Below are 15,575 nucleotides of genomic sequence, written 5' to 3'. Positions count from 1 at the left end.
ATTTGCTATATGACCATTAATAAAATTTCATCCCACGGAAAGTTCCCCCTCCCATTAAATAATAAAAATTGATGTATGAAAGAATTAATTAATTTGGAATCAAGCAGAAGGTCTATGTATAGCACAATTTTTTAAAGAAAATTCATCAAAGTGAAAATATCCATTTTATGTTAGTGTTTAAAAAAAAAAAAAAGACAGAGTTATTTTTAATAGATTCTTCATTCTTCCTAAACAGAATACTGGTATGTTACATAGAGGTTAGATAAGCATTTTTAGAAATTTGTACAGATGTGAAAAAAATAATTAGAAACAATTTTTTGTAATTAATAACAAACCTTTTAATAATACTTACTATAATAACTCTGAACAAATATTTATGATAAAAGTTGGTAAAATCAGATGTAGTACTAACATGTAATTCACATTCAGTTCCAAATGAAAATTTACATGTTTTTCTGTTGCGCGAATGAAGATAATGCAGTGATTAATGTTGAAAGCATAAAAACAAACTCAACATTCAATAGATTTGTAGTTACAACTAGTTTATTTTATTTTATTTTTAGTTAAGTAAATATTCCCGAATTTTTTTGTACTATTCTGTTGTTGCAACCAGATTCAGACAGCTATGTATGGCTGTGTGCTTGTATATACATATATGCACACATACATACATACCTTTCTCAAATTGGTCCCAATAAAAGAAAAATACAAATTTTTCAATTTTTAAGAATTATATTTTATATAAAAAACAAAAAAAATATCATGCAATAAATATATAATGTCACTTGTAAATCAACTAAATGTTTGATTTGCAAAGCATCATCACACAATTACAAACCAAAAAATCAAATAAAACTTTAAACTTTATATTTATTAAGATTACTAAGATAAATAAAAGTAACAATCTTAAAAACCTGACCAAAAAAAGGAGGTTGAAGAAAATTAAACAGTTTTGTGTATCAGAAAAATAATCTTATAGTCTGACACAAGGAGAGGTTGAAAAAAATTACACACATTTATTAATGGCTAATCCTTATGATGGGTTTCTAGGATAATTTTCATTCAGTATGGCCATGTTACATGCACTTATAAAAACAGTCTTGTACTGAAATTCTATCTAGGTATACTTTTATATAGGATACTCTGTATTTTCAGACAACGTTTTCATTAAATAATTCATTATTTCACTAATAATTTTAATAGAGTATATTAATAGGTTAACTTAAATTCTCATCTTGCTTATTTTCATCAGAATTCTTTCCGAATTCTTACTATTCTTATATCTATATTCCTGAACCCACTTATTATTCTATAATAAATAGTATTCAGCATTTATATTTCCATATTGATTAGAGAGCCAGTAATGGTGAAGTACTTGATCTATAACTTATTAGTTAAATCACTGCTTCCTCCTTATCTCACTGCCACCTGGTGGAAGTCCATTAATAATTGTGATGACCACGGCCCAAATGAAGATAACATAAAAATTCACTGAAAATGCTCTTAAAAAATGACCAAACAATAAACTTGAAATGCAAAAAATGCCCTTAAAAAATAAAAAAAAAAGGGTCTACCATCAAAAAAAAGGGAGGGACAATTCACGATTAGATTAAAGCCGAAATATAATTATGCATACCTGTCACTTCAATATTATATTTTTCTTCTGAATTTTGAGCTTTACCCAGATGTTTTACAATTGTTGAAGCTTTCAAAAGTGAAAGATCTCCTGTTGTCAATATGTAAGATTTTATACCTTAAGAAGTTTCTCTCAGCACATCTACTGCAGCTAATGGAACATTCTTGAAAATAATTACATCACTTATCATTATCTTCTTCATTTTCAAAACAGTCGCCTTCTCCTGATGAGGGATATTTTCTACATAGTTTGAAAACTACAGTTTTTAGTCAAAACAGTGCTGAATTTAGAAAATGTGCTGTATTTGAAACTTAATCCTTTTCTAAAACATTGCCTAATTTATCATATAGCTTATTGCATTGATAAGCTCCATAATTTGCTCTTGAAAATATTTAATAGTTGAAATTAGAATCCTGAAATTAGATCTGATGTATGTAAGATTTCTTTCACATTTATATGTGGAGAAAATATTTTCAGCAATTTGAATTGAAGCAGCAGCATCCAAATCAATGCTATTCACAACTGACTTCACAATTTGAAAATTTTCACTACAATACATGCAAACACTGAGCAGTGTTCCTCAACTTGTTATAACAGGTTTTGGTAGAAAAGCTAAATTAGGAACTTAGGATTTCGTACACTGTATATGATATGTGCTTTTAAGAACATTTTCTTTACATAAAATACAAGCTTGTGTATCTCGGGGTAATTTCTTCAGCAAGAAAAACCAATGCATGAGCAAAACAAGTCACATGCACTAACTTGGGATAAAATCCCTTTATTGATTTTCCTGCTTTAACCAGATATGGAGCAGCATCACTTAAAGGGAAATACATCATTTTGTTGTATATGTTTAAAAGTATTGTTAGATCCAACTTATCAGCAATAAGACCCGAATTTTACCAAGTACAGTCAAAAGTCTTTAATCCGGACTCGTCGGGACTTCGGCGATTCCGGATTATCGATTTTTCCGGATTATAGATCATCAGTTTAAATCTGGTAAGATGGCATGCAGAAATTATAAAATTAAAAATATGAAACCGTAATTTATAAAATAATGAGCAATTATGATCTAAAGAATATCAAAACTTACCAAAAAAAGCTTAATATTTATTTGTTTACTTTATTAAACATTTCTTTCAACGCGCCCATGCGTAAAGCATACATTGCGCAAAATCGAAATTAGAAAATTGCAACCAGAAAATTATTTGATGTGTATTCGTGATATTTATAATGACGAGGAATTTGATTTAAATCATATCAAAGACGGAGTACATCGAGATGAAATCCTACATTTAGTAAGGAATTATAAGCCGAATAAAATAAAAACATCTGCCCTGAAGATAACGATAGTGCTGACAGATCAACTTCCAGTTCATTGCGCGCCCGCGACGTACCCCGTATATTTTACGTTTATAATAGTCACACGTATTATTAAACAAGATTATTGGCTTTTTACTTAAATTGCACTTTTTACTTAAATTGATTCATTCTTTTATGCCTCATTTTTTCATGTACTCGCTCAGTTCAAAGGTTTATGCAGATTTGTCTAGCATAAGTTAAATTGATAAGTAGAATAATAATTAGTATGACTCATAACATAAGCTTGGTTGTTGCCTCCAGCTGCTTGCTTATAGACAGAGAACTGCTGATCAGAATAGACATGAACAACTGGCATTGATACAGTTGGTTTGTATTGAAAGTTAGCTGCACTTTGTCTGACCCAGTTTGTGTCATTCCTTTATGTAGATTTCTTGAAATTACAACTCAGTTAAAATATAGTTTTTAATATGAAGTTTTAATAAGCCATTGAAAGCATCAGCGGTGATAGGTCATTTTGTATTATTTTAAGTCTCATTCCATGTAAGGAATAAAGTTTTTTGTTAATTTTTGCATTGTATCTTACGTATGCAATATGGATCAAGGAAAGGCAATAAATCACCATAACATGTGGAAAGAACTTTTAAGGGTAAGCAGTTAGTTACAAATAATTAAATTATGTAGCTAGATACCTTTAGCTACAAAAGATTTACATGGTTACAATTATAATTTTTCTCATTTAAAAAATAATCCATTCAAAAAGCACTAACAGCATTTTACAGCAGTTATAATTTATGACATTGATTCTAAAATGATATTCATATATTTACATATTAAAAGCCACGAAACATGTTTGTAGCAAAAACAAACAACAAAATATTTATGGATCTTTTTAATTTGAAAATGTTTCATATATTTTAGCTAATTTACATCAATTTCTTTTTCTTTAACATCTTTTATATATTTATTTGCTTCAATAAATAAGTCAATGTTCCCACTAGTCTCTGCTTCATCTCCTAATTTGCTAATTTTCTGAAGCCTTTGAAGAATAATTTTCTCTCTTTTATAAAATCAATTTCTTCTTCAATGAGTTTCCTCTTCATTTTAGAATTTTCTGATTTAATTAAAGACTTCTCTTATTCTAAAGAACTGCTTGTACTTAGAGAGCATGTATACAAGAAACTTATAATTTTATTTCTTTGTGCGTATTGAGAATAAATATAAGGTCAGGGCAGGCGGCAGAGCCAATGTGGCAGTTTTTGAGAATTTAATGAAGCACCGAGCAACAAAATCTATGGATAGTAAAAAGTTTAGAATTTTGGACAGGCACTAAGATATTATGGTGCACTGAGACACAGAAGAGGAATATTTTAATAAATTGTCGGTTTTCAGTTTCTTTGGTTGCTTCAATGCTTGTCTAGTGGAAAGATAAGAAAATAAAGAGAAGATAAACATGTTAACGGAAAGACTTCTGGGATGGAAAGGAGAAGATTCAAATAATTTTGTTTTTGCTGTTCTTCCACAAATTCTTCAGAAGCTAAGAAATTCATCACAAATTTCTAATCAAATATATCCATTATGTGTTAATACCATGAAGACATCTTTAATTTCCCCAATTTTTTCTGGAATTGTAGGTCTATAAATCTTGCCTTTAAATCCTTCTAAACCTTCTGAGATGCTAAGTCTAAGTAAAATCTATACCAACTCTGAAAAAGCAAAACGCTAGATGATTTTTGGAAGGGGGAGAAAGTTCAGAAAAGAAAAAGAAAACTGCAAAAGGAATACTCAGAAAACTGATATTTATTTCAATATTTTGAGACAATTACCTGGGAAAAGATGCTTACTATGGAAAAATATAAAGAAGACAAATGAAGTTTAAAATAATTAGAGTAGCTATTTTGTTTTATTCTCAAAACTGTTTCAGAAATTGTGCTTAATTGTAGCATTTATTACTTTATTTTTCAAAATCAAAATATTCCTAAGTCACAAAAATTAAAACCAATCTCATTTTAAAATAAGACGGAAAATAAAAATAATTTATCTTAATATTATTTCTTAAATATGGTTTTACTATGTTATCATTATGATATTTATCAGTGTCACAATGTTTGTAAAAAAATTATTAAAAAATTTGCAAATATCCAAATAAAAAAAATGTGTACACTATGATCTTGAAATCGCCAAAATATTGATACGTTGCCAAATTTAGCACTGCATAATAGAAGAACAAATATTTCAAAAAAGGGAAAAGTATTTTTGATGTAATATTTTATAAACTCTTCATTTCCAAAAAAAAAAAATAATAATAATAATAATAATATTTTTTAAATGTTTATGTTTCAATCAAGGCAGAGCCTAAAATTCAAATATCCAGTATATTTACTAAAGAATTCAAATGTTAACCCAAATACTTATTTGTCAATGCATTGCAAAAAATATTCGTCCAAAATTTTAATTCCCACTCAAAATGGTTGTCGTAAAAAAAAGAAATGGATGGAAATGACACATAAGTAAAATTAAGAACCTTTTGAGGATTTTGGCAGAAATTAAGGACTGTACAAAACCTGTTGCTTTAATGTTACATCTTAAACACAATTTTCAGTTATTATCATTATTCTCATGATATTTATCAGTGTTACAATGTTTGCAAAAAAAAATCTTTAAATTTTTTTTAAATCTCTGAATAAAAATTTTGTATATAAACTGATTTTGAAATTGCCAAAATTTGACAAGTCACCAAATTTAGTGCAACATAATAAAAGAACACATATTTCAAAAACAGAAAAGTTGATTTTGATGCAATATTTTATGAACTCTTCATTCACAAAAAGAGAATTACTTCGAAATGTTTATGCTTCAATCAAAACATGGACTCATATCTAAAACTCGAGTATCCACCATTTATATTAAAAAGTAGGACTTCAAACGTGAACTCATCAAATACATATTTGTCAATGCAATGTCAAAAAATATTCCTCCGAAATGTTAATTGCCACTCAAATGGCAGTCGTAAAAAAAACAACAGAAATCTCAGATAAGTAAAATTAAGGACCTTCTGGCAATTTTGGCTGAAGTAAAGGACTTTCAAAGAGCAAAAATCATTTAAAAAAAACTGAAGGCCTTTTACGTACTTTTAATGATCGTAAGAACCCTGCATTGTCAGTACCGAATTTCTTATGCTTTTTTTTTCAATGATAGCATACTTTTTTAATGATGAACATCACAAGTTCTTAATGAAATATAAGCTGTTTCTTTTTAATTTAATTAAATTTGTACAGCACTTAAACGACTGCATTTAAAATTCATAATGCACTTATCAATGGATCTGCAAACTGAAAAAAAAAAAAAAAAATACAATACTTAACATCTTGCTTTTAGACTAAAATACTTGTTCAGCCAAAAATTAATTTAGAAGTACGTTTTAATAAAAGCATAATGTATTACCATTCTTTACGACACAAGTACTGCTGCTCCACTATGCGCCTAATTTGTTCTTCAATCAAAAACCGTTCAATAGAATGAGCACCAGGCAATACTGGTCCCTAAAAATAAATTTTCCTCAGAACTATATATTTAAGTCTTAATAAAAATGCAATAAACATATGAAAATATTTAGATATAAATTAAAGTATGCTATGAAAACAGACTGAACTATAATTAGCCCTAATAGCAAAACTCCTATTACAGTACATAGTCTAACAAGTTTTATTGTGCTCAAATAATAGACAAATTCATAAAATATCAATAACTTGAAGTTTAATTGTCAGAAATGGCTTTAAATATTAATTTTTTTATATTTGAACTTTAAAATGCTAGTATATATTAAAGACTTGATGATGTTGCCTTAGAACATGTACAAAATTAAGCTCTAATGAACATATCAGCCTATCAACTTTCACACAATTAACTAATATTATTAGATTATTATAATTTTTATTAATAAAGCAGAAAGTATTGTACTAGTCATAAACTCAGTTTAGTTTTCAGTCAGTTGTAGCTATTTAAATCTCCCATCCACAGCTGTAGAGTCGGAATCGGAGTTAGGCAGATTTTTGGGTAAAAACATGTCAACTCCGACTCAAGTTTTTGTTGGACAGTTTCAATTTGAAATGAAATTAAGGTGAATTGAAAAAAAAAAAAAAAATAACGATAAACTTAGTTATTATTTTTATTTATGGATTCAATTAGTAATATTTAGTTATTTGCTATAATTAATAATTATGGAAATATTAATAATATTTAGCTATTTTCCATTTTCTTGACATATTAATACATAAATATAAGGGAGAAGGATGGATGTGATATTCGCCATTATTCATTAAACTGATCCATTTAGTTACTTCTTCAGCTCATAGATGGCATTACTGTAGCATAATTCACAACAATAAAAAGGAGCCCATGGCTCCAAAATGCATGCTACATATGCTGCAAATCTCACTGGTACCCATGCTACAAATCTCAGTGTTAAGTTTAGCCATGCAGCAAGGACTTCCAAAACTGATGCCATTCTTAGGAGGCAAACAGGAAAAAAAGCAATTATTAATCAAGCAACGTGATGGGGAAATACATATTTGATGATAAAGAGGTTGTTAGAATTAAGAACTTTTTTTAGAAGATGCAGAAAACCCTAACGTTTCACTAACAGAAAGACAATGTAATGATCTTGCAGAATTGGAGATTTTTCTTTCGACACCGTATATAGGTGCATAAAAGCTACACTCTGAAGAATAACAGAAGGATTGTTTTTGCGAGAATGGAAAAATGTGATGTTTGTTCTTTCTAAAATGGGATGGCTTATTGCAGAAGGAATCATTTTCTCAATGAAGAAAAGAGAAATTAGTTTGCTAGACAATGAGATCTTACTGGGTTCAATATATAACACCGAATTTTGTTGGATGATGAACAAATTAAAAAGGCAAAGAAAGCCATCTATGAACTTTTACTAAGAATAAAATTATTGTCAAAACAACTGGAATATTCAAATCAAGATATTTAGACTGCACACACTGCAACCGAGTTTTTATCATCCTCTTCCCTTGATGAATTAGATTTTAAGAAATATTTGGAAAATATTGAAAAGGCTACAGCAAAGTGAATGAAAATAAATTTAGATATAAATATGAAAAAATCTGATGTTTGCACCACATGACTTCCTTGTAAGGTATTATGTACAGTACTTCCTTTTATATGGTACTACACAATTAACAGACAGTATGGCCCGCAACGTAGTTTTGCAATTTTTAAAATTGTCCTTAAAACCTGAAAAAGATGAAATCCATTTTAATAAAGAGTATTCCGCATTCAATTATTTTTTGTATAATGTTCAAAATATAAAAATGCACTCTGCTAATTCCTTGATGCAAAAAATGTGCGACTTTCTACCCCCTTTCCCCATAAAAAAAGATATATTTTACGTACATTTCGTCTTTCAGTAATCCATTCTCAAAGTACGAAACTGTATGCACTACAAAAATCCAGTTTCTATATATTTCTCTTCTGTAGTCATAGAATATAGAAACTGATGTTTAAACGGCACCCATAGTAACTTTTCTTAGACCACTTTTTAAAAAAATCTGATTTGTACACTACATGACTTCCTTGTTTATAAATTATACCCATTTTTTGTTGCATTTCATTTAAACGTATTGGATTGAATTAAATCTACTTCGTTGATAGAGCATAAACCACAATAGAATAAATGCACTCTTTAAAATCATTTTATTTGTTTACCATAGCGACACTCTGGCGCTAGGTTCACTTACCAGCATTATATTTCGTTCAAATTATAACTAATGACTTACTTTTTTCTGGTCACTAACTACTAAAGAGTTTTCACCAGTAGATCACATTAAAGCGCATTAGGCAAAGATATTTCCAAATAAATGGTACTAGAAAAGTACCAACACCCGTGGGCGAAAAAAATTCACCTGCGTGAGCAGGCATATCTTAATACTTATGAAAATAGGCGTTCATCATAAAAATTGTGCAGTGATAAACAATGGCATTAAATTGAAGCATGCAGACAGGTTCATACTATAACTCAGAATGCACAAAATTTATATCATTTGAAGAATTATCTAATCGTAATCACATATTCTATTCTAATACTATAATAAATCTAAAATGATGTATAAATGAAATTTAAAAAAGAAAGAAAGAAACAGGTTTTTCACAGACGATTCAGTATTTCTCACTCAATTAATACAGTTCTCACTTTGCACAAAGGCAAAAATGCATAAAAACTCAAAATATCTATATTAAAAATTTTGAACTAAATCTTAAACACTTATTTCCTCGAATAAATTCGAGAATGGATTAAGCATGATTTAATTCACAATAATAAAAAAAGGCATTATCTTTGTTAGTGCGAAGCTTACTTTCTCTAGATTGGCAAAAAATCTACTATTCTGCTGTTTCAAATGTAAACAAGCAATGGCAGCCATGGCAGAAATTATTAGGCTTAGCGGCACTTAAAAACTTTAAAATTGTTGATAATTCTAAAATTATTGCATACAGATTTATTTAAATCATAAAAACCTTAACCGTAAAATAAGAACAACATAATTCAATCCTTTTTAAAGCAAAAAAAAATGCATAATTAACAAACATATAAGAATAATGAAACTGAGATCACTGAGCCGAGTAACAGAGTGGATATATATATATATATACATATATTTATATACTTTTGGTTCGGCCAATTGCAACCAAAATATGAGGTGCACATTTGCATGTTATAGCAGTCCTATATACAAAATTTCAATGTTCTGAGGCTACTCGGTTTTGAGTTATGCTAGATACATACATGCGTACGTATGCACAGACACCATGAAAAATTCTCTTTAGAATTCATTTTAAATTAGTTTTAAAATTTTTTTCAGGGAAAAAGAGTTCTTTATTCTGTCCTTACGTGCAGATGTCACGAAAAAACATCATTAAATTGCATTCAATAGCGGTGAAAAGAGATATTTGCGTTGAAATAGGATGCCTGAAACTTTTTTTGATTACAATACTTCCTTTCTACTCATATACTTACTGCTACTTCCTTTATACTACATACTACTACAAAATCTCTTAACTTTCCCCAAGGCCCATGTAAAAATACAAACAAGATTTCTACATGTCCCTTGAAGAACATTAAGAGATTTTTTTTCTTACAAGGTACCTACTGTTTTCTTCATCTACATGTTCAGTCATAAAAGATATTACCTCCAAAGATGAAAAATATCCTTTACACATCAGTGAAGGGCATAAACTGGATTAGGTGCCACGTTCTGAGCCATTGTCTCTTTCAGCTATTTTGCGAAGAATTTGGTAATGGATTCGGTTTCCATTTCCCACATGAAAGTTCAGTGGTTTTCCCGTGGTAATGCTTTTAACATGCTTTGTTTAACTGTAATGTCAAACCTTTTCTAAAACAAGATTACAATTTCGTTGGAGAAAAGGAATCACAAGAATTTAACCAAATATTGGCTTATTGGAGTGACTTTTTCACTCATACGAATGGTCAGAATGTATCTATCTGTCCAAGGGTAAAATGTAAACATATTGACATGCTGCAAAAAGATATATAGTTTCATATAAAAGTTACAACTTTGATGTTGGTAAGTGAAAAGGATTATTCTTCTAACTTCTCCTCAGAAATGGTTGACAATAATGAGTTTCTAATTTTAAATGTATGTCAAGAAATTGTGGATCATTTGGAAATACCAAAGTCATTTGATGATTATTTTAAAGGATGAGAACTGTAAACATCAGAAACATGGATTATAAACCCATACTCTTTTAATCCAGATAACATGCCAGACGATGAACTGATGCACAATTTTTCAGAACTGCACATGAATTGTGTTCTTGAAATGCACTTTGAAAGCAATATTTTTAAACAATATTGATGTTCAGCAATGAATATGTTCCCAAAACTTAATAAAAAAGCACTAATTGTGTTCATTTCATTTGCAACAACAAACTTTCAGTCTGGATTTAATGCCCTTCTGTTAATCAAAACAAAATTCAGAAATCACTTGCATGCACAAGCAGATATATGAATTGTTATTAGTGGCAAAGTGCCATAATTTGAAAAATGCTTATCTACTAAACAGGAGGGAAAGTCATTAATTTTTCAAAAGATTTGTGCGAATGTTAATTTTTGTAATATTTTTTCATTTCATTTATTGTTTAATTTTTGGTTATTATTAAAATTTGATTATATGCTTTTATTAAGAAACTGGTTTAAGAGCTGTAAAAATATATTAAAAATTTTGAGGGGTGCAAGACATGAAAAAGGTTAGAAACTTGTGCTAAGATCAACTTTTAATCTATAAGATTAATACTACAAGTTTATCTCTATAATAATATCTTTCATCTCCTAGAAGTGTTACGACAATTCTTTAAAAACTGTCGTAACACTTCTAGGAGATGAAAGATATTATTGATGTTCAAATTAAAGATATTATTGATGTTAAAATTCTTTAAAAACTGGTAACATACTTGAATTGCTGGAAAATTTATATTATTCCTTTTCAGTGAAGATTGTAAACTGTTCAAACAAAAAGAGAGTAAAGGAAGAAAAAGACATTTGTAAATTTTACAATTATTTATTACTGTTTCCTATGCCTTCTTTAAATTTCTTACATCATAATAGCCATTCTTCATAGAAACTATGATAGTAAAACTTTCCCAACAATTATTTAGATATTTCATTATTAATTAGCACAGAAATTGTTGAACTGAAAGGACTATTAATTGAAAGTAAAGAGTTTACATATGTGTTTTCCTTGTGATAGCTGATAAATAAATAGAGCAAGCAGAGGTAGTGAACAAAATAAAGTTTTGTACTTAAAAAATAATAATAATGAAGAGGGCAAGGCTTTCAAAACTAAACTTTTGAAATAGAAGTGCTAGATACTATAATGCACTGAACATCAATTGCTGCCATATGCTTATGACTGAATTGCACTTAAATATCAAATGGAAGTGGAAATTTGGTATAATTTCTTTATTCTTTTTAAAATATTACACCCAAAACACAGCATGTACTACTTTTGAAGAAACTTTTTTCCTTTTGATTATACTGCACAACATATATTTCTTTAAAGGAAATTTGCAATCACTTGATTAACGTTCAGATGGCATATGGTTTCAGAGGAGGTCCTACTTATTTACAAAGTAATACTCTGCATGGTATTAATGATAAACAGAAGATCTTAATTATACTTATGTGAGTTTTTCTCACATAAGTGTACAATAAACATCTCCTCACCCCACCCCTTTTTTTACTTTGCATACTTTTTAAACATGATTATGACAAAAAAAAAACCTAAATTCCTTTTTTAACTCACTTTAAAATGAATTTCAAAGAACTACATACTGCAAAATAGCTAACTAGAATCTATGAAATATTACTTAAGAAATCAATGCATGACTTTCTTCTAGCTTTTTGATACATAATTTGCACTACATCATTTTAAAGAGCGAAAAAAAAAATTCCTTCATTAGATACTTTTCATCATGTATCAGGCAGAGGAATCTATTTAATGACTAATGGCATGAATTACAGTGATAAATAACAACATTTAATTACTAAATATAAAAATTAAAAAATCACTTGCACAAGAACAATGAAAAATTTGAAATATATACATAGATTCTTAAGTAATTTTACCTCAGGACAATCAGTATAGTCAAACAACCGAAACACAACTGATGGAAAGGGATATGAACAACCATCTTGGTGAGGTGGTGGCAGCATAGACGGGATGCTGTGTTGAAGGGCTTCACACAAAACTCCGTCAAATGCTAAGTAAGGGCGCAAAATATGATGTTCCACCCATTTATCTGAACGAAGTTTATTGATCTGAGCCCATAAACAATCCAAATACTGAAAATAAAATATACTTATTAATTACACAGACAAGAAAAAAAAGACAGAATTAAATACAATTTTTGAGGAGAGGCACATGATTCTTGGCAGATATAACTAAAAAAAAGAGTTGATATAAATAAAAAAATTATACAGCCAGAATGAATGATACCCTTTTCTTAGGAGAAATTTTACATGAACTGATTATATTCATAATTATTAAAATAGAAATGCGTTGCAGTGATATTGCCAAAGATTTTTATGACATCATGCCAAATTAAATAACAATAAATCCTAATAGTAATTGACATTAATGTTTTGTCATCTTTTTTAAATGCCCAATATAGATATACTGGGTATTTCAAAAAAAAAAAAAAAAAACTGGACAATTACATAGCTCTTGTACAACTTGTTGCAGACACGTGGATTAATACTAATATTACTACTACTAAAAATAATAATAATAAATCAAAGTAAGCTTTCAGATTCCGATAATTTGGGCTATGTGATATATTTTACTGAAATTATAAGAAAATTCAAATTTTGATAAGGGCTCTGTAAGAAATAAAAAGTTGATGAGAAATATACAGCTAAATCAGGCCAAAAAAAAAAAAAAAAACTCACCTGATTTATAAATTACTAGAAGTATCATTTATTAAATAGTAAAAAGTAAGATTAGGTTAGATTATGTGAATAAGACAAAGCATATGAGGGCTATTTACATAACAGGATGGATAACTTTCTAAGAGAAAGAGGCAGTATTTATGCATTAGCATAACCATCTTCTTGCAAAATGGCAACTTTTTTACAGATGAAAAGGTAATTTGCCATGCGTAGGCAAATATTACCAATATATCAAAAGGAAACACACTGAAAAAAAAAAAAAAAATTCTCAAAATCGTTCCATAATTTTTTTCAACTGTTGTTCTCCCCGGGTTCACATCAATCTGCTTTCACTTAAACATTGAAAGAAGAAGAATTGCACAAACTCAGCACTGTTTAAAACCTCTGCATTGCGAAGATGAATTCATTCAAATTCACAATGCAGCAATGCTGTATTTCAATTAAAAATTGTACTCTTTTCTCCTATTATATATAAAAATATTACAATGAAATATTTTTGTAAAAAGAAGTGATATTGCTCATTTATTTTCAATAAACTCCAATTTCTCTGTCTGCATAAATTTAAATTAAAAATTATGAAAAAAAAACATTCTAATGTGGTAATTAATACTTCAATAACTAGTAAAAATCAATTTTTATTTGGCATCAGTTTCATATAAAATCCCTCGACATATTCTAAGAGATAAAATGTATGAGCTCGCTAAAAGCATGTTAAAATATTCCTACAAAGAACAGCTATAAAATGGTGGCAGCACTGCTCTGATTTAGCTTAAGAAAGTACGACAGAGTTGTTTCTGGCATTTGTTGTACATGTGTATTGATGTTTCACACACACAAACACATAAAACTGAGAACATGAAAAATTTACCAAAAGAACAGTATAAACATTAAATTACTATTAATCAAACAGGCTGGCTGAAAGATGCACATTCAAATAAGAACAAAATATATGCATTAAAAAAGGCAATGATGCTTGAAAGGAATATTGCAGAAAGTTTTCCAAGTACCACACGGTAAGAATAATAAAATTTAAACAAAATCATAACTAAGTATATGATCGTTTACATATCAGTCTGGAAATGATTGGTTGGTACCGTATCACATATAACAAATATATTTATACTGAACTATATAAAATCAATATTATCTAGATGATGGGGAGTAATCAATGGCAATCAGAGACTGATTTCATAGATATGAATATGTCACGAAACTATTCTGAATTTGTTGAAAGACTTGGCTGACTACCACATAATTGCAGCACAAAAGATGCTTTATAGCTTAAAAGAAATTCAAAAATAACATTACGAATTGTTTGCAAGAGAATACCTACAACATTACAGAAGGAAAATGTGTTTCTTGGCTGAAAGACAGAAAAATATTATTTAAAATATACGAGAAATAACAATCAAATAAAAGGCTGTGCTTATTACCTAAGTTTTTTAAATAAAAACGAATAAGAAACAAGAAATCATAGAAAGATATTAACAGCAACATATATGACGTTCGGGATATAAAACCTCCTCATACAATTCTTCAGCATCCATTGCTGGACAATATACAACAGCGGTCTCAAACTGGCAGCTCACGAATACGTTTCGATTATGCATTCGTTGCAAATATGATATTGCAGAAAATTCAAGATTTTAGTTGATCAAAGTCTAAGCTTATATTACTTTCTACACTAAATTTTGTGGTGCAACAGCCCTAATGGGTTATGGCCTGCAGTGTCCCGAAATCTGCTTTCTTGACCTTGGGCCCCGGAGTGCATCAGCCTATGATGCTCTGGGCAAGAGGTCAGCTTGTTGCAAGACCCCTGATGTTTAGTCCCCAAACAAACTTGGTACTCATTTTATCCACCCACTTTTCAAAGGATGAAAGGCTGAAAGGCTGAGTCAACCTCGCCCAGCCCAGGAATGGAAACCTGGACCTATGGTGCAGCTGCACGACGTGATAACCACTTTGCTACCAGGCGGTCATATTTCTTTCACTATCATTAAAACTGAACATGAATAATGCACCAGAAAATCTACAAATGAAGCTAATTAATTTACAGTGTAATATAAATCTTATTCAAAGATCTGCTACAATTATTTGAGAATACAACTTATTAACTTTTATTCTTACTTTTTA

General features: G+C 29.2%; 1 protein-coding gene across 2 annotated transcripts in view; it reads right to left on the bottom strand.

Moving 5' to 3' along the window:
* The window catches only part of Cbp80 (Nuclear cap-binding protein subunit 1), a 127,291-nt gene that overhangs the window by 60,038 nt on the left and 51,678 nt on the right, over positions 1 to 15,575 (bottom strand). For both annotated transcript variants that reach the window (XM_085816755.1, XM_085816756.1), the window contains 2 exons: positions 12,621 to 12,836; positions 6,401 to 6,498 (listed from right to left, as the gene is read on the bottom strand). In XM_085816755.1, the coding sequence (XP_085672881.1) occupies positions 6,401 to 6,498; positions 12,621 to 12,836 (314 nt within the window). The remainder of the gene's footprint in view (positions 1 to 6,400; positions 6,499 to 12,620; positions 12,837 to 15,575) is intronic.

Source organism: Stegodyphus dumicola, chromosome 5 (genome assembly GCF_044657685.1).
Source record: "Stegodyphus dumicola isolate Sdum_Otavi_A_Nest chromosome 5, ASM4465768v1".
Taxonomy (NCBI): domain Eukaryota; kingdom Metazoa; phylum Arthropoda; class Arachnida; order Araneae; family Eresidae; genus Stegodyphus; species Stegodyphus dumicola.
The sequence above is the reverse complement of the archived record's forward strand: the minus strand, read 5'-3'. Positions and strand labels throughout refer to the sequence as shown.